We start from the raw sequence: 18,930 nt of genomic DNA, 5'->3' as shown, positions 1-18,930 counted from the left end.
GATGAAGCTGCTGCCACATTTCCGGCAGAGTTGAAGTTGATTAAGGAGAAAAAGATACCATCCAAAACAAGTCTTCAATTGCAATGAAACTAGGCATCTTCTGGAAGATGCCCAATAGAACCTACATTCATAGAAGTGCAAAGGAGGCACCAGGGCATAAAACATGGAAAGGCAGATTAACTCTGGTACTATGTGGTAACACTACAGGGCATATGGTAAAGTCATGTGTAGTGTACAGAGCAAAGAATCCACGTGCTCTCAAAAACAAAAATTATCTGCAGTGTTCTGGCAACATAATCAGAAAGAGTGGGTGACAGCCATCTTGTTTATGGAATGGTTCCACCAATGCTTCATCCCAGAAGTGAAGAAATACTTGGAAGAGGAAGGGTTGGAATTTAAAGTCCTATTAATAATAGACAATGCACCTGGCCATCCTGAATCTGTTTGCTACGAAAATGTCGAGGCTGTATTTTTACCTCCAAATGCAACCTCATTGCAAAACAGTAGAGCGAAAATATCAAATTAATCTAATAAAAAACCAGGAAGGGGTAACAAGACAAAAGGTAAAGGTAAAATAAATAATTAAAAACCAATTTAACACAATTAAAAAGAATCTAACGAAAGGAAGGAAAATCATTTTGAATATTTTCGTTAGATTCTTTTTAACTGCATTAAATTGATTTAAATTGGTTTTTAATTAGTTATTTTTTACTCTAATGTAAGTTTTTGATTTTTTCGTTTTAATTTCTGGAGAGTGTCATATGGAAGTGTTCTACATAAGAGGTAAACTCCTCTTATTTTACAAATAATATCGTCCCAGAAGTGAAGAAATACTTGGAAGAGGAAGGGTTGGATTTGTGCAGAACCATATCAAATATTTTACAAGGTAGAGGTCTAGGCTGTTTTTTGCATTAGTTTCATGATTCCATAATTATTAATCAGATCTAAGCAAAACTTCCTCTTCAGAAAAACATGTTATCCATTAAGAATACCATTCTTATCAAAATGGTTCTACATTATATCCTTATGACAGATCCGTTCATCTTACCCACCTACTGAAGCTCATTTGGTCAGGCACCATCATCTCTTTTGTTCTTTGCTGGAGCAAGGAGATATTAGTGCTTCTTTAATTTGAGATCTGCCTAGAATCCAATGATGATCTCATTAACATTGTCTGGCATAAGAGAGAATTTACCATTAAAAACTCAAAGTATTAAGGGAGAGGTTTGCACTGTACTGAATTTATTTCAAAAATTTATTTAATTGAGTCAGCCTTAATTTAAAAAGAAATCTCTGATTTCTATTAAAATTGCAGATTCCAATATTTTTCTTTTGAGCAAAACCTTTACACTGAAGGGCACTTTGAGCAAAACCTTTACACAATAAACCTATTCAAACTGGCCATAATTAATGACACATAGCAATTTTCTTTTATAAGATATACTAAAAGTATCAAAAGTAGCATACTTTGGTGATTTAAGGTCCCGATGAATAATCTTATGTATGTGAAGATAATGAATGCCTGAAGCAATCTGTTTGGCCCAACTAACAACAGTGGCTGGAGAAACCTTGTGTCCTTCCTTGAGAAGATCATAGAGTGGACCAAGTGAGCAATACTCCATCACTATACAATATGGACATTGAGTGCAAACTCCCCTAAAAAATAAAACATATTAAAAGAAAACATTCACTAATTATCTGTAAATAACAATAACTGCAAGTTATTCTTTATATATACAGTAGAGAGTCAGTTACCTGGGTTAATTAAGGTCAGACCTCTTCCAGACAGCTAAATTTTCTGGATAATCGAACGTAATGTAAAACAATAGCATGAAAAAAATATATTTATTCAATTAAAAATAATAATAACTGAAAAATTTGAACATTTACATATGTATGTATATTTGGATAGGTATTGTACTGCACATTATGCGGGGGGAAAAATGTAAAGTAATTTTTTAAAAGTGCTTGTTGTGACTTTTTTTTTTTTGCTGCGAAATCTCAAGTTCCTTAATAATATTAATTTGATCATATTGCATTCTTCCTGGTTTTCTATCCATTTCAGTGCTATTTCTTTTCGTTGACATTTTACCATAAAAAAATTTGAGAAAAATAATAAATTGCAGTTTTGGGCCCATATTATTCTCACCAAATTTGGAGCTAAACTAAACATGGTAATTGTGGCATGTGATGCAAGTGTATGAGCTTATGTAGCATCAGCCAAAAAAAAAAAAAAAAAAAAAATCACACAACCATTCCCTCTTTATTTAACCTATCAACTTCCACAACAACAGATGGAAGTTTGTTTCAGCAATTAACAACCCGCTGGCTAAAGGCAAATTTCCACACATCTATTCTACAGCTGTCTTTCCTCAATTTGAATTTATGCCCCTTAGGTTCGTAATCTGAACAAGTGGAAGAATCCCATCAGAATTCAGTGTACTCAACCTATTCAAGGCCTCAAACACCTCAATCAGATCACCTCGCAAGTGCCTAGTCTCCAGCAGCTGCAATTTGCAGAACTTAAGCCTGTCTTGGTAAGAGTATCCCTTCATTCCCCTCACCAATCTTGTTGCCCTTCTCTGTACATGCTCAAATAAATATACATCCTTCCTAAAATGAGGCCTCCAGACCTGTATGCAGTACTCAAGGCGTGGCCTGACCATTGCCTTATACAGAGAGACAATCACCTCCTTTTCCCTGCTAGCAAAATTCCTGTATATCATTGACAAAACCCTGCTCTTGCAGCCTGTCTGCATTGTTCAGAAAACTTCATATCTGACTACACAATTACTCTCAGGTCTTCATTTTCTACCACCCCCAAATGTAGTACCATACAGTTGGTACGTTCCTCTGGGGTTACTTTATCCATATGCAGTACTTTGCATTTGTCAATGTTAAACTTCAATTGCCACTTCTCAGCACACTGCCATTACTGTCATTAACAACCCTGCCAACCTTTGTATCATCTGAAAACTTCGATACTAAGCCAGATATACCTTCATCAATATCATTGATAAATATACAAAACAATGCGTCCAACACCGAATCCTGGGGATCTCCACTAATAAAATAATATGAAATGAAGAGAACAAATTATGTAATGAAAAATTGGGTACATGGAAGCGAATGACTAAACTATCGGTCATGGTTTCTGAGAAAATCCTAATCCAACATTTCTCCTGATATACGACGTAAAAAACACAGAAATAGTCTCATAGCATAATAAACATTTATCTCAAATACCACCATTAATAAAAAAAAAAAAGAAAAGAAAAAAAGAAAAATCAGCCTTTCAAATTATTCCAAATAACTGACATTCTATTGTATATTGTAAAATTTATTATACATGTTGATACAAGTTAAAATCTACTGCAATACAAAATAAAAAAAATTCAGTAAGCCCAAATACAGTATTCTTTCAGTTTCTTGACTAGAATTTTAAAGACTTTTTTTTTTTTTTTGTTAGTGCATCGGCTTCTGTGGCCCCTCCCAAAGTTTTTGCATTTACTCTGATCCAAGCCAGAGGCGGGACTGAGACCCACAACCTTTGGGTTTGCTAGGCAGGCACTTTACCTACCTGGCTAGCTCGGTCAGCTTAAAGACTACTCTAGGCTCCTATGAAAAACAGCTAAAGCAATTTTATTTACAGTTTTAGTTCCTTTGTTAGTGGATATATGAAAGCCGATACATCTAAAATTCTGATTATGAAAAATGCCTAATGCTAAGTTCAAATCAATGGCATCTTGTATTAGTTTAAAGTAAAGCTTGGAAGGAAAAAGAACATAATTTATTTCTCTGAGGTGAATTGTAAGCAGGAACATGTTCACATCTTTACAAAGGAATCATTTTGGAACTAAGTTCTTTTTCCCATGAAAGTAAATAGCTGTTCTTCAGCTTTCACATTCCACTGCAGATTATCTTTTGGAAAATTGTTAACTTCATTCAATATTAGTTATACAGTACAAGGAAGCACAAGCTTAAAAAAAAGCAACAATATCCAATGTGTTTTCCCTCTGTCCATCAGTATTGATCCAGCAAACCTTTGAATTTTTAAATTAATGGCCTGAACTATTTTCATGGGGAGGGGGGGGGGAAGTGATTTGGTTATTATCTAACATATATTGGATAGGCCATTGATTTTGGGAAAATTCAAAGTATGTCTTCCATTTCTCACATTATAAGTAATTGTACCTTTTTAAATAAAATAGAACTTGTCAATCTCCTTTTTAGCTAAACTAGAACACAAAATAGTTTATATAACAAGCACTGGAGTGGAAATGGAACTAGTCCGCTATTTTGGAAATTTTCCAAGCATTGGTTTATTAATAAGTAATTAATAGAAGCATAAAAAAAAGATTTTTTTTTCAAATTTTTCACTGACTGAATTCTTTGAAATTACAGTTTGCAAATTTTGAAAGAAAGGGAATACCAACTGGTATTCAGCAGCTTTTCCCAATTGTGCCAATATATTATACAGTAACCTCTTGATTTTTGAACACCACACATTCTTGAACAAATGTTTGTCTAGTGAAAGTTCATAAAGAGGGAACAATTTTCCCATACATATGATGGCATAACAAGAGAATATGTTCCAAAAAATAAAATATTTATTCCCAAAGTCACATGACAATTCAGTTAGCCATAAGATTTGCTCTTACAATATTTACCGTTTTTGTTTTTTAATGATAAGATTTTAAAATATCTTTATTGCTATATATATATGTGTGTGTGTAGTGAAGAGTAATTTCATCCAAGAAGTCAATGAATTAATGAGTACACAATAAACAGAACAATATAAACGGAAATCATTTGTTTATTTAACAGGGACTTGACGTGGCTATCACATAACCACAGCTGTGGGTAGGAAAACAATTCTGCTTCCTTTTGTTCCCCCCCAATATTCAGTTACTAATTCTAATAGAAGCCATGTAGCTTTAGCTATACATATATCCATGGGCTGATCTGCATATTGTGTGGACAGAAAACGAAAACCTCGGAATAACTTGAGGGGGGGGTAGGATCCTGCTCCCTTTGGCCAACACATTTTCTATCATGTTCAATGCATTTTGGGCATCTTTTTTTAGAAGGCAGTGTGCGCACTTCTTTCTTTTGCTGTCACAGGTAACAAAAACATCATTTTGTTTGGTGCTCAGCAGCCCTTCTGGTGTTGACATTGCAGTGGTAGCAACTTCATCTACACAAACTCTTCAAATTCCTCAATGTTGCTATCACATTCGTCTGCTGGACCATGTTTTTCGATAATATTTTCTCCAAAGTCACTCTTTCTGAAGCAGTTGATTATTACACTTATGCAATACTGTCCCAAGCAATAACAAGATTACGGATAGCATCCAAGACATTCCAATTTGGCTGCAAATTGTTCCCTCCTATGTTGCAGATCAAGGTACTTGATCTGCAACATAGGAGGGAACAGCAGACTCTGTATGCTCTCTTGAGGTTATAAATAATGTCTTAATCCAGTGGTTGCATTAAACTGGTGGTATTGTGGGGTAAAAACGACAGCCATATATTTGTCAACTTAAGCGTCTCAGCAGAATGTGCTGTACAATGATCTAGACTCATTGAAATGTGGTTTTTTTTTTTTTTTTTTTTTTTTTGAAGCCATTCTTCTGTCCAGTTTTGATAACCAAGACTGTAAGCCAAGCACTTCTATTGGCCTCATAATCACAGGGAAGGTGGTTAACTTCCAACATCTTGGCTTGGAAAAGTTACCAATTACAAGTGGGCATAGCTTTGTACTGCCATCTGAACAGTGAGTCTTTGTTTACTTAATTTTCCATCATGACAAGACTCTCCTCGAACAGCAAATAATAAAATAAACCTGTCTCATCAAGATTAAAAATTATCTTTTCTTCATATTTTTCAAGAATGGAACCATACAGAACACAACCAGTCTGTAGCCTTTTCTTTGTCAACTAATCCAAACTCACTGTAAACATTTCACAAAACCAAGTTATTCCTGTCTCTAAACTTTGGAGCCAACCACTGCTACATTTGAAGTTGCTAAGTCCATGTTGCTGAGCTAGATAATTTTCCCCTTCTTGCAAAATCGGACCTGATGTTGGCAAATTAGATGAACACATTTGTTGGTACCACTTAAAAAGTTTGTTTCAAGCTCCTCGTGTTTTGCACCACAAATTTGTTTCCTGTTTTTCATCACTGCTCCAGTATCACATACTTCTTTTTCGGTTTTTCAGTATTGTAGATAAAGTAGGTAAAGGGATGTATTCCTTTGTAATGTCCATTTTGCTTCTTTCCATCCTATCAGCCTCTTGTATAATTTTTAGTTTAATTTCCAGGCTTAATTCCATCCATTTATGTTTTGTCGCCATGACACTGCTAGATAAGATTTAATATAAACAAATTTTAAATTAATTTAAATTTAAAAACAAGTTCCAAAAAATACATCAGCTCAGATAAAATGGCACAAAAAATAGATTGCTATATATGGTAGCAAGATTCTTTGAACTGGGATAACAACTGCAACTGACCTCCCCATGGAGAGCAAGGGAGGAGTGCATGTAAAGAACTTAGAAAACTTTATTCTTTTCTTAATTTAACAAATTCTTCAGAAAGATGTTTTTCAGAGTGCACTTGATGTTGTAGCTACCATAAACTGCTTTTGTTTACACAAAACTAATGTCTATCAAGTCAGTGCCATTCTTTGGGAAGTAGGGAGCCGGGTGGCCAGAGGCAATAATCAGAGTCTGCCAAGATTTGTATTAAACATACAAAATGACAATATTTATTTCTCAAGGGGTGAAAAAGAACTTTGTAATACATATTAACCAAATTTTATAATAAACAAATATATTTACATAGAAAAGCCTATACTTTTGCAGGGGAATGGTATGTGCTTCATATAAATGAGTACTTTGTATAAAACGAGTTTTGTATTAATAAGATTTTACTGTAATACTTAAAAGCATTATGTACATTATCCCTATCAAAAACTGACTATAGTGAGCCACATGTTTGGGTGATTCACTTGTGAAAGAATTAAGCACCAAACTGCTTTTCTACTTGATTTGTAATGCAGATTGTTATTTTATTATTCAAGAAAGTTAACCGATGCAACTAAAATGTAACAAACAATGCTAAAACAGATATCAGTAATTTTTGAAAGAAAACAAATATGTAATGATGACAATACTAATGTGGGTGCCTAAGGTAAGCAACCAACAAACTAGATTTTCCTCCTTCCCCATGTGAAAGAGAAAATAGTACATCTTTTTTTTTTTTTTTGGCAAAATTAAAACGATTAAGCAAGCACTACTATTCAAAATTGTTTTTTCATTTTCACTACAATGGTGGAAACTTGAGCACCGTCAATTTCAAGGATTAATGAATAAACAAATTCAAGACAGATGCTGTGGAATTTTCACAAGAGGAAAGAAAAAAAAATGAAAAACTTAAAAAAATATTGTAAATATTTTGAAAATTTACAATGGAAATAAAATGACCATCTCAAATTTATCCACAACCTTAACTGATTTTTATATCTATACTTTTTTCAACATTAAATAAAGAGCACAAATTCAACACATTAAATAAAGAGCTTAAAGGAAAAAACAGATTAGTCATGCCAAATATAGTACAAATAGTAAAAATCATTCAAATTTGGAAAATAAACTTGAGAAATATGGCACAACATATTTTTCCAGAGTTAATGTTGGATTTCACTAGTAAGAGGAGGGAAAAAAAATAATAAAAAATGTGCTGATAAGATGAAAATGTCAGCCAATTATGAAGAACTACCAGAGCCTGTCAAATGTATATGAAATACATATTTATTTAAAGTTGACACAAGCATAAGTACTTATACAATTCATATATATACCCATTATTTTTTCCTATTTTTGTAAACTTCACTTGTTGACTTTGTTACCACAAAATTTTACTTGGCCCTCTAGAGGGAATGACACAAATTAGCTGATTCTCATCACTTCCACAAAAAAATAACATAATGAGAAGTTTATACTCCCATCACAGTGAAATATTAGCAGTGAAGTACAGTAAAATAACTGAAAATATTAATTTTACTACATAAATTAATAATACATACTTGAACTGAACAATATTTGGATGACTTAGTTTCCTTAGGTGTTTGATATCAGTTTCTGATTTTTCTCTCACTCTTTTCACAGCAACTAGCTCATTGTTGAATCTTCCATAAAAAACAACACCTTGAGCCCCACTCCCTAGCCACTTGAGATCTTGAATATTTTCAAAAGGAATCTCCCAGTCAGCTAAATATCAACAACTAGCATTATAAAGAATTCTAATAATGCATATATTTTATATAGTCATAAATCCTGACAGTTTACCTAAATACAAATTTTTCTAAAGCCCAGCATTCGGATAAAGTAAACAAGAAGAATAAAATGTAATAATCACATTTGTAAAAAAAATAAAGGAAACAACCTTTTTACATATCCATGAAGAATCCATGCCGTGGGCAATTTATACATGGCAGAAGGGAATCTGAAGTCCTAAAATATCAGATAATACAATCAATATCAAAATTGTTTATCTGCCCAGAACTGAAATGCTGGTCAAATATAAATATCCATCTTTATTCTACTTGGAGTTGACACTAATAAAAACAAAAGCCATTGGGAATACATAAAAATACAACTTAAATAAATGAAGAGAATCAGTTACTTTATGTGAACATAGTGGTTTTTATTAACCATCTAGCAGTGAAACACAGATAAAATAAAAGCGTTAAAATATACAGTAGCTTTCAAGACAAAGTGTTTCCTTCGTCAGCTTAGTCAGTGTTTATATTTTGGTTACAACAGCAAAACTCAGCTAAGTATGGTCATGTATGACGAGTCTGGCATTGGTAGAACACAATTAAGCACACATGATGATCGCCAGTCTCATCACACTGCACAATAGTACATTCCATAATGGGATTCAAGTGCACTCCCCTAATGTGATTCATGGTACTATTATTGCTAGCTATGTGCAGTGCCTCAAGCCATGAGCACTGGCAACAATCACGTGAATAGCTGACGATTTAAACATCCTGACGGGGATCAAGATTGTGCTGCTCAACCCAATAATGCTCGGCAACTGTGGAGTTTTCAATATTAGCGTTTCGAAGAGCCACCTCATTCAGAAACCTGATCTTTCAATCTTCTGCCAGATTCACCTACATTACACACCCCCACAATCTGGACATGTAATGTGGTATATGGAACCACTCTGTAGCAGAAGAGGAATTCACCTTCGAAATTAGACCAATTTCCTCCTGGGAAGTTGCACATATCATATATGGAGATGCAAAATCCAAACAAGAAATTCCAATACACCTGGTTTGTTTGTTTGTTTATTGGTTTTTTTAGGAGCACTAGCAACTAAGGCCATATTGCTCCGGGATATGCGGTGGTCATTCCTTGACCTTTCCGCATTCCCCGTATTTGGTGGTGACGGGCTCGAACCCCGGTCTAATCAAGAAGCGTGTGCTACGCACTGCTGCTCCTTCCCACCTGGCTACGGAGGCGCCTAATACACCTGGATAATAGGGGATGTAGGCAATAAAGATAAGTTCATTGATGCGAGGGTTCAATTGCACAACAAATTCGTGGGCCCGAAGCCCACATCTATCTAGAACCTGCAGTAGATAACTGCAATTTTAAAGCTCCGCCCTAATTTTGGAAATCTTCAATTGCCTGTCACCAACTGAACTAGAGTGCATCCAAGCATGGGAGAATAAAGTGCGAGCAGTGCTACACAAATGACCAGGGATGTGCACAGACCCATAATCAGTAAATTGCCCTGTGCACATTAGCTTCCAAAAAACGAAAGCTACAAAACGTGAATGAAAGTTACGAAACGTGCATTGGACTAAAACATCCAAAACAAGAAGAGTATTATTAGCATTAGTAGAGCTGTACGATGCAAGAAAGCAAGCTTATGCAGCATCAGCAAAAAAAAAAAAAAAAAACCCTCCCATTTCACCCCTCCATTCTTTATCAACCTCTAGGTCAATTGCAAACTGAATGACAGGTGATAGGGAACTGAGATATTGCAGAAGTAGAGTTTCCGATCCCCTAGGGACAATGGTGAAGATATCATCAACATAACACCAGAAAGTTATAGGAACAGGTAAGTTCAAGAAAATCTGACTCTCAAGTTTTTCCATGGTGATATTGGCCACAATATGACTAACAGTGGCACCCATAGCTGTGCCCTGTATTTGGCAAAACAGTCATTGAACATGATCATGCCTCCTATTAAACACAGATTGAGAGCGGTACAAATATCATCTGTAGAGAGTGAGGTTCTATCTCCCAATGTGGTATCCCTGATCAAATGATGTCTCGCACAGGCAATAGCCTGTTGTACAGGAACAGAAAAACCACATCGAAGGATACCATAACCTCGCCCTCAGAAATAGTAAAATCTTTAATAATACACAAAAAATGTGTACTGTTGGAAAAAAAAATTTTCCTAATGGGGGGGGGGGTTAATAACTTAGCAACATATTTAGAAAGTTCATACGTAGGTGTATTACAACAAGAAACAATGGGCCACAAAGGAATATCAGGTTTATGGATTTTTGAAAGCCCATAAAATTGTGGGAGTTGACAACCTGTTGCATGAAGCTTCCAGCAAATGTTCCTGGTAATCTTGTTAGCTAAAAACCAAGAATGCACAAGTTTATTAACTTTAGATGTCAACACTTTCATAGGGGAGTCTTGCAGTTTCATAAACCTCTCGATCTTGCAATAAAGCGAGGGCTTTACAAATATACTCGGACTTGTTCAGGACAACACAATGCACCATCCCTTATCTGCAGGCAAGACTACAATAGTGTTGTCTTTGCACAAAGAAGAAAGCTTCCCGTTGACGTTGTTAGTAATGGGCCGGATGTGTTGCAAAATAGAAGCTGTTTTAAAGCAAATTACGTTAGCAGTCTCTTTAGGTAGTTTGTCAAGAGATGCTTCAACACCCATAGCCAAATGTGTGATGGGAGGTTTACAGGGAAGGACCGCAAACCTTGCTGAGGGCTAAGAGATCACTTTGCTCCTTAGATAATTGTTTGCTACTCAAATCCAAAACAAACTGAGTTATTTCTCATGTGTGTTCCTAGCAGGATATGCTTCTTCATAATAAAACATTAAATTTATTCTGCTGACCACCAAAGAAAATACAGGAGAGACCAAACCTCTTAATTCCTACATGAGCCTGGATTTATTCATGATGATCCTTTCAATTCTCGATGTACACTATTGTCCAGATGCCCAGTTTTCAAACCAAAGCCAAAACAGGCGTGCCTCATATAGTCACAGGAGAATGGCTATTCACGTGATTACAGCCAGCACTCATGGCTTGAGGCACTGCACATAGCTAGCAGTAATAGTACCATGAATCGCAGTAGAGGAGTGCACTTGCACCCCATTATGGAATGTACTATTTTGCAGTGCAATGAGCACTGGCAATCATCATGTGTTCTGTTCTACCGATGCCAGATTCGTGATACCTGACCATGCTGGGCTGACTTTTGCTACTGTAACCAACAATATAAACTGGAGGACACCATTCACTGACTAAGCTGATGAAGAGGCACTCGTCTCGAAAGCTACTGTATATTTTACCGCTTTTATCTTATTGTATTTTAATGCTTTTATTTTATCTCTGTTTTAGTATTTTATGTAAATATTATTTATTTATTTCAATAAATTTATTTTAACTCAGTCGATTGTCACTAGAAAATTGTATGATATGTAACCTGAAGCTCAAGGCTTGTTTTTCAAAACCAATAAACATTAAAAAGTGATCATTATATTAAAAAAATAATAATAAAAAAATCCCCAACTACTATATCACCAAAAATTAGTGAAGGGGTGTAAAAGGAAACAAAATATGTTATGGTAGCTTTCTACAGAAAGCTACCATAACAACAGATGTTTTTAGACATACACAATGGTTCTACCAAGAACTAGTTAAAAAATGCCTTTATCCTGACCCAAGGATCCACATCTGTGATCATATTAAATTATAATAATTCCATTTATATAACTAAATATTTATAATACAAAATGTATTAGTATTAAAATGAGAGAGAGTAATGCAAGGAAGCAAAACTTATAAATCATTTTCTGTAAAAAAAAAGAAAAGAAAAAAAAAAAAAACTTTTATATTTTGCTTTTTCCAAATATTATCAAATTGTTCTTTAAATCAACCAAACTTCCAATAGTTGATTATTTTGACTAAATGCCAATTTCCTTATATCAGAAAATGTGCTGCATCAAGTCTGCTCAACACTTAAAAGCCTTGATATCAATCATACACCGTTTCCAAACTTTGTAATGTGCTCCTCCTGTAAGACTTTCCATCCATAAAGAAAGGCAACAACTATTTTTACTGCCCTTTTTTGTACCCTCTCAGAAAAGCAAATTTCCTCCTGAAATGAGATTTCCAAACCAGTATACAGTTCTTTGTACAAGTGTGGAAATATCACTTTGTATGATGTTCCCACATTTCTGTATTGAATTTGTTCCATCAGAAGTGTAGAAACTGCAATATTGAATTAGTTTCCAAAGCATTTGCCCTACATAATATTTCCTGCAACTACAAGTCAAGCCTGTAGTAGACCACATCTCTCATCTATTCAGGGGAGAAGTGTAAAATATTTGTTTTTAGGTTCTGTTCCCTTTAAACCAAACTAACACTTTTGCTGCCAATTTCCCTATCAAAGGATGGAAGAAGGCAACTGAAATCAAATAACAAATCAACAATGCAGTAGTTAAAGATGGCTAGCACTATTCACAGCAACATCTTTTGGACTTAGGTACACCAAATTTTTACTTGTTACACACTAGTCTAGTGGAAATCTGTTTTGAGTGAACCCATTTGAGATAAACATTAAATTTTCCTTTAAACTTGGAAATTCAGCCATGAAAACACACAAAACACTCATTACTGTTTAACAAAAAATGATATGTAAAAAAAAAAAAAAAAAAAAAGGGAAAATCAACATTGTTGATTTTCCAAAAAGGGGCATTAGTCATTTTGCCAAAAAAGGGCATTAGTCAAAAGAAAAAAAAAAGAAAGAAAACTTGAGTCATGCATGCACTTTTTTTTTCTTTTTTTTTTTTTTAACAAGGGGATGGTGTTATCAGAATTTGTTTTGCAAGGGTATCATTGCTAATGCAGCCTACTATCACATTTTAAAACAATTCAGGAATGCAATCCATTGTAAATTACAAAAATTTATATGCCCATATGGTAAAAAGTTTGAATGGATTTCAATTAAAACTCCAGTTGTTCCTTCGACATTTATTGATTAACAAGGTAGACCATTTTCCAACCATGAAGTTGCTGAAGATTCCAGAAAATAAATTTGAAAAATATTGTGAAATTATCAACGCTTTGAATGACGACTTCCGAAAAATTGAGACAAGTTTGGAAATAGTGCGCGACCCATTTGCAATAGAAATTTATAGTGCACCGAGTGAACTACAACTTCAGATTATAGATCTGCAGTGTGATACCAATTTAAGGGAATTGCACCGTCGTCAGGAAATCTGTAAATTTTACAATACTCTTAATTCGGACAAATTCGACGAACTTAAAGATTTTGCCCGAAAAATGTTGGTTATTTTTGGATCAACCTATGTGTGAACAAACATTTTCCATCATGAATCTAAATAAAAATTCTTTACGATCAAACATCACCAATGAACATTTACAAGCAGTTTTAAGAATCTCAACTACAAAATTAACACCCGAAATTAAAAAAATGTTAAAAGATGTAAAACAGTTCCATTCATCTCGTTAAATTCTTGGTTGTTAGAGAATAATTTTTTTTATGTTATATATTTCTTCTTCATGATAACAAATAATATATATCTAAAAACAGTATTTTACATGCGACACACCTTTTTGAATTCCTAATGTGGCCCTTCAGCCAAAAAGTTTGCCCAGGCCTGCTCTAAAAGGTCATTTTTATAATGAAAATTGCACTACACTTTCATCGTTATCATATGTTCCATTATAAGAATCAATTTTGAATACCTTTGTGTTATTTTTCTAAAACACATTTCTGGAGGTCCCTGCCATAAAACAAACATTTCTGTTAGCACAATCTATTATAAATGGGTAGTAAACTCGATCTTATTGCATTTGCGATAATAACTGGAATTCGGTGGGTTTTTACATTACGGTATCATGGTGAAATTATTGCACGGAATTAGGTCTTGCTGCTTCAACAGTGAATACTATTTTAAGAAACAGTGCATGTATAAAAGAACATGTTAAAGGATCAACGCATTTAAGATCAACAGTGATCACAAAACAGCATTCTGGTGCTATATCAAAGATGGAAAAGCTATAATAATATGGATGGAAAATCAGATTCAGAAGCAAGTGTCCCTGAGTCCAATAGCCATTCAAGCAAAAGCAAGAAGTATTTATGAAGATATTAAGGATAAGTATGGCAAACCCCAAGCCAAGTTCGTGGTGGTTTAATAGGTTCAAGCATCGTGCTGGTTTCCAAAACGTTGAAGTATGCAGTGGAGTCACCAGTGCTGATTCTGTAGCTGCAGAGAAATTTTGTGATGTGTTGGAAAAAACCCCTTCCAATCTCCACAGCCCTCAACTTCCGCAGCAGCGTGCTTATCAACTGGAGAATTGTGACAAATGGGCCTGGAGTACTGGGGTCCATAGTTTAATAATTTTCAAATAGATATTTACAGTATACCCAGTATAAAATAAAATATAAGTACAAATTCAGTAGCTTTCGGAACACGTGTCCCTTTATCAACTGACAAATTTGAATACATTACAAGCAAAGTGTGGCACGTTACTCATGCGTCATTGTTGTAGCACGGACGTGTGCTGCCTTACGCCAGTGATCATCCATCAATAAAACGGTTGTCTCTAGGATGGGATGTATACGACGAGCAGCTGAGTGTTTTATCAAACGGTATGAAATTCGCCGTTATACCATCGAAACCTCCCATCACACAGCTCGCTATGGGTATAGAAGCCAGTATTACCAACCTTCCCGAAGAAACTGCCAACGAGATCCGATTCAAGACTGCCGCAGTCCTCCGCAACACTCGAAAAACGTGCTCAAACCTCAACCACCGCCAACGTGCCGCCCTGTCATCTATAAGAAAAGACAACTCCATCGCTGTACTTCCTGCGGATAAAGGGCGCCGGACTGTTGTGCTGGACCGATCAGTCTACCGAGAGAAAGCCTTGGCCCTATTACTCGATCCTAACGTATATGAACCTCTACCTGATCCTCCCGTTAAAGTCTTGAAACGTCTGGAAGCAAATGTTAATAAACTTGTCCACGCATGGCTTAAAGATAAGAAGATCCCGACCGCGACTCACCATCTTCTACGTGCTACTGGCTGCCAACTACCGCAATTCTACGGATTACCAAAGATCCATAAACAGGGTATTCCTCTCAAACCTATAGTGTCTTGCTGCAGTGCCCCAACGTATGAACTGTCCAAACACATCGCGAGCCTCCTCTCGCCTCTTATAGGTAATACATCTCACACCGTTAAAAACAGCAGTGAATTCATTAACATCATTAAGGACATTTCAATCCCTGATAACTCTGTCATGGCATCATTTGACGTGGTTTCTTTATTCACCTCGATTCCCGTCCAACAGGCCGTGCACTGCGCCAGAAGGCTCCTTGAGAGCGACTTAAGCCTCCAATCCAGGACGTCACTATCCACTGATGACATCTGTACCGCCCTCAACCTATGCCTCTCTAGCAGCATCTTCACCTTTGAAGACTCACTCTACAAACAAGTACATGGCACTGCTATGGGTGCCCCTGTCAGTTCCGTAGTAGCTAACATCGCCATGGAAGATCTGGAGAAGCAGATACACCAGAACCCACCTACACCTATTACAACGTGGTGTAGATACGTCGACGATATTTTTACCATAATACCACGTGGTTCTGAAATGGTACTACTAGAATACCTCAACTCTCTATCCAATTTCATCAAGTTTACCGTAGAATCAGAGGTGGACGGTTCGCTCCCGTTTCTGGACGTGCTAGTGCATCGCGTAGGCCCACATCTAGAGACCTCAGTATACCGCAAACCCATGTGGTGCGGTCAATTCACCAACTACGGGTCCGGCCACGCTCCAAGCCATCTCAATAGCACTGCCCGCACCCTGTTCTCCAGGGCCTGGAGCCATTCCAGCACCGACACAATTAGACGTAACGAGATCTCCCGTGTGAAGGCGGACCTAACCAGATGCGGTTATCCATCCCATGTACTAAACAGATGCTTGTTACAGGCACAAGAACTTACTTCCAACCCAAGACCTCCGAAGCAAGTCGGCATATCATCCGCCTACATTCCGTACTATCCAGGAGTGTCAGGACGTATCTCGAAGATCTTGAGAAGTTACAACATCAAATGTGTGCAATTACCAGGTAGGAACCTACGTTCACTTGTCTCCAGTGTGAAGACCCCTGTCACACCTGTCTTACGCAGCAATGTAGTGTACCGTATCACCTGTAGGGCCTGTAACAGTTGCTACGTAGGTGAGACATCGAGACGTCTCCAGGATCGCCTCACGGAACACGACAGAGCAATCCGGCTTGCCGAAACTGACCAGTCCGCGCTTGCAGAACATTTTTGGGCTACCAACCACGATCTTGACCCCAAGCGCGACTTTGAGATAGTGGACCACGCGCGACACTTTCGCCACCGCCTATGGCTAGAGTCACTAAACATAATAAACAACCCTAAGGCATTAAATCGCCAGAAAGGCATGCGTATACATCCCATCCTAGAGACAACCGTTTTATTGATGGATGATCACTGGCGTAAGGCCGCACACGTCCGTGCTACAACAATGACGCATGAGTAACGTGCCACACTTTGCTTGTAATGTATTCAAATTTGTCAGTTGATAAAAGGACACGTGTTCCGAAAGCTACTGAATTTGTACTTATATTTTATTTTATACTGGGTATACTGTAAATATCTATTTGAAAATTATTAAACTGGAGAATTATTTTGGCAACAATGCTCGAAAGTTAAAACTTGCTGATGCTATGCCTGTCTCCTTTCTCTTTTTGTAATTTTGAAATATTTGTAATTTTTCCTGCTCATGAGATAAAAAATTAAATAATTCTATTTACATGTTCGCTGAACATTTCTTTTTTGCTTCAGTCAAATTCAGCACACATAGCTGCGAGTGCTGCATAAGCATTTAGGGAAATTCTGACTTACGTAGAGTTCTGCCTAACGCATCCCTTATGTAAGTCGGGGAGTGGCTGTATTGTCTTTTTATACATTTATCAGGTGGCGCTGGCATCGCATGCCACTTGATTTGTCACTGTGAATACCACTTAATACAGTTTCTTCCAACAACACTTCTTTTGGCTTTTGTCTGTCTATTTGATGAACTTCTTTTATCACTCCCCACATCGAATTTTAAAGAAAATATCTTTATAGATTCTTTGTTTTTTAATATCTGACACAGCCTGTTTGCCAATACCAAATTCTTCAGCAGTTTTTTCCCCAGGTACACCAATTTCTAGTTCTATCACTTTGAACTTGTTAATGATAGTTAAAGTGTTTTCTTTTTATTTCACTTTTTAATTCTTTAAAACCCATAATTATATAAAATGTTAACTTATGTAAATACGTATAAAGTATGCAAATGAAGCAATAACATCCGTCCGACTCAGAGTCAACAACAATACTGAACAACATGCAAGACAATGTAACGTATGTTCCGTCCCTCTCTACACAGGGTTAACCATCTGCCTTCCTAAATCCCGTGTCTTTCAAAGTACTCAACTGCGAACAGAATTTTTCATATTTCGATCCAGATTATCCAACATACAGATTAACTGTAACCAGATTAGCGAGAGTTTACTGTATCTCTAAAATATGGCACCTCTTGATTTCCTATAAGGTAATCTTTTGTTGTATTATTAATAATCAAAAATTTTCAGACAGCTGCTACAATAAATAGGTCTCACCTTTTCCTTTTAATTCATGAGTAGCTGCTTTGCCTGGCATACTCCAAACAGACCTAAGGCATCCAAGACCATCATACCAACAAGTAGGGTACTGACTTTCATCTTGAACATCAGTTTCTGTGCCTTTAGGATGTGGTTGCGTATAGTCAATTATGGTTGTTAAACTCTGGCTACTAGGAGTTCTGCTAGGAGGCTTGCTAATAACCATGTTAATAGCTTGAGAACTAGAATTCTGAAGCTCCAAACCAAGCTGACTGAGTTCTTCTTGGATGCGAGGCAACCTAGAGAGAATATTCAATGCAATATTATTTAAAAATAAGAAAATTTAAAACTCTCGTTAAAATCACAATAAAAAATAAACTTGTGGTTTCAACTAATAAGGTTTATTTTTGAATCTTTACTAATTATATAGCTCACCCAGATGAAATAGGCTCCTGGTTCATTTTATCAAGTTCTTTAGTTCCAAATAAGTTAGGGCTAATAGAGCTTGGAAAATCGAGAACTCAGCTGGATCACCACCTACAAGACCAAAAAACTTCAGGGAAACATTTTCATAATTAAAAATATTTAAAAAATACTCATCACTTTAACCCTCCCCTGAATCCACAGCTCTCTCATAGTTATGGCCACAAGTTTACTTACATCTTTTTTTCTGCTTCTTTTAATATAATTTTGATAATTATAATATAATTTGATATAATTCTCATAGTTCTTCTATAATTCTTATAGTTCTTTTAATATAATTTGATTTATTTTATTAGCCTCAGTTTCCTTATTCACTTTTAGCTTTGATAATTTCTCTTCATCCTCCTTTGTTATTAACCCCGGGGGCTCACACCTGGTGAGTATGGGCTTGGCAAACACAGGGTCCTGAGCTGGATATCATCATTCTTCTCTTTCTTGGTGATACCTTT

The 18,930-nt window shown here is 36.1% G+C and overlaps 1 protein-coding gene across 1 annotated transcript in view; it reads right to left on the bottom strand.

Annotated features, from left to right (window-relative positions):
• The window catches only part of LOC150075854 (mitogen-activated protein kinase kinase kinase 12-like), a 61,667-nt gene extending 43,208 nt beyond the window's left edge, over positions 1 to 18,459 (bottom strand). Inside the window, exons 1-4 of the mRNA XM_090387906.1 lie at positions 18,434 to 18,459; positions 18,017 to 18,297; positions 8,090 to 8,273; positions 1,468 to 1,656 (exon numbers count right to left, since the gene is read on the bottom strand). Of these exons, the coding sequence (XP_090244032.1) occupies positions 1,468 to 1,656; positions 8,090 to 8,273; positions 18,017 to 18,297; positions 18,434 to 18,459 (680 nt within the window). The remainder of the gene's footprint in view (positions 1 to 1,467; positions 1,657 to 8,089; positions 8,274 to 18,016; positions 18,298 to 18,433) is intronic.
• Positions 18,460 to 18,930: the final 471 nt, after the last annotated feature.

This window comes from Mastigoproctus giganteus, chromosome 13 (assembly GCF_048544385.1).
Source record: "Mastigoproctus giganteus isolate SK-2022 chromosome 13, ASM4854438v1, whole genome shotgun sequence".
Lineage (NCBI taxonomy): Eukaryota > Metazoa > Arthropoda > Arachnida > Uropygi > Thelyphonidae > Mastigoproctus > Mastigoproctus giganteus.
The sequence above is the reverse complement of the archived record's forward strand: the minus strand, read 5'-3'. Positions and strand labels throughout refer to the sequence as shown.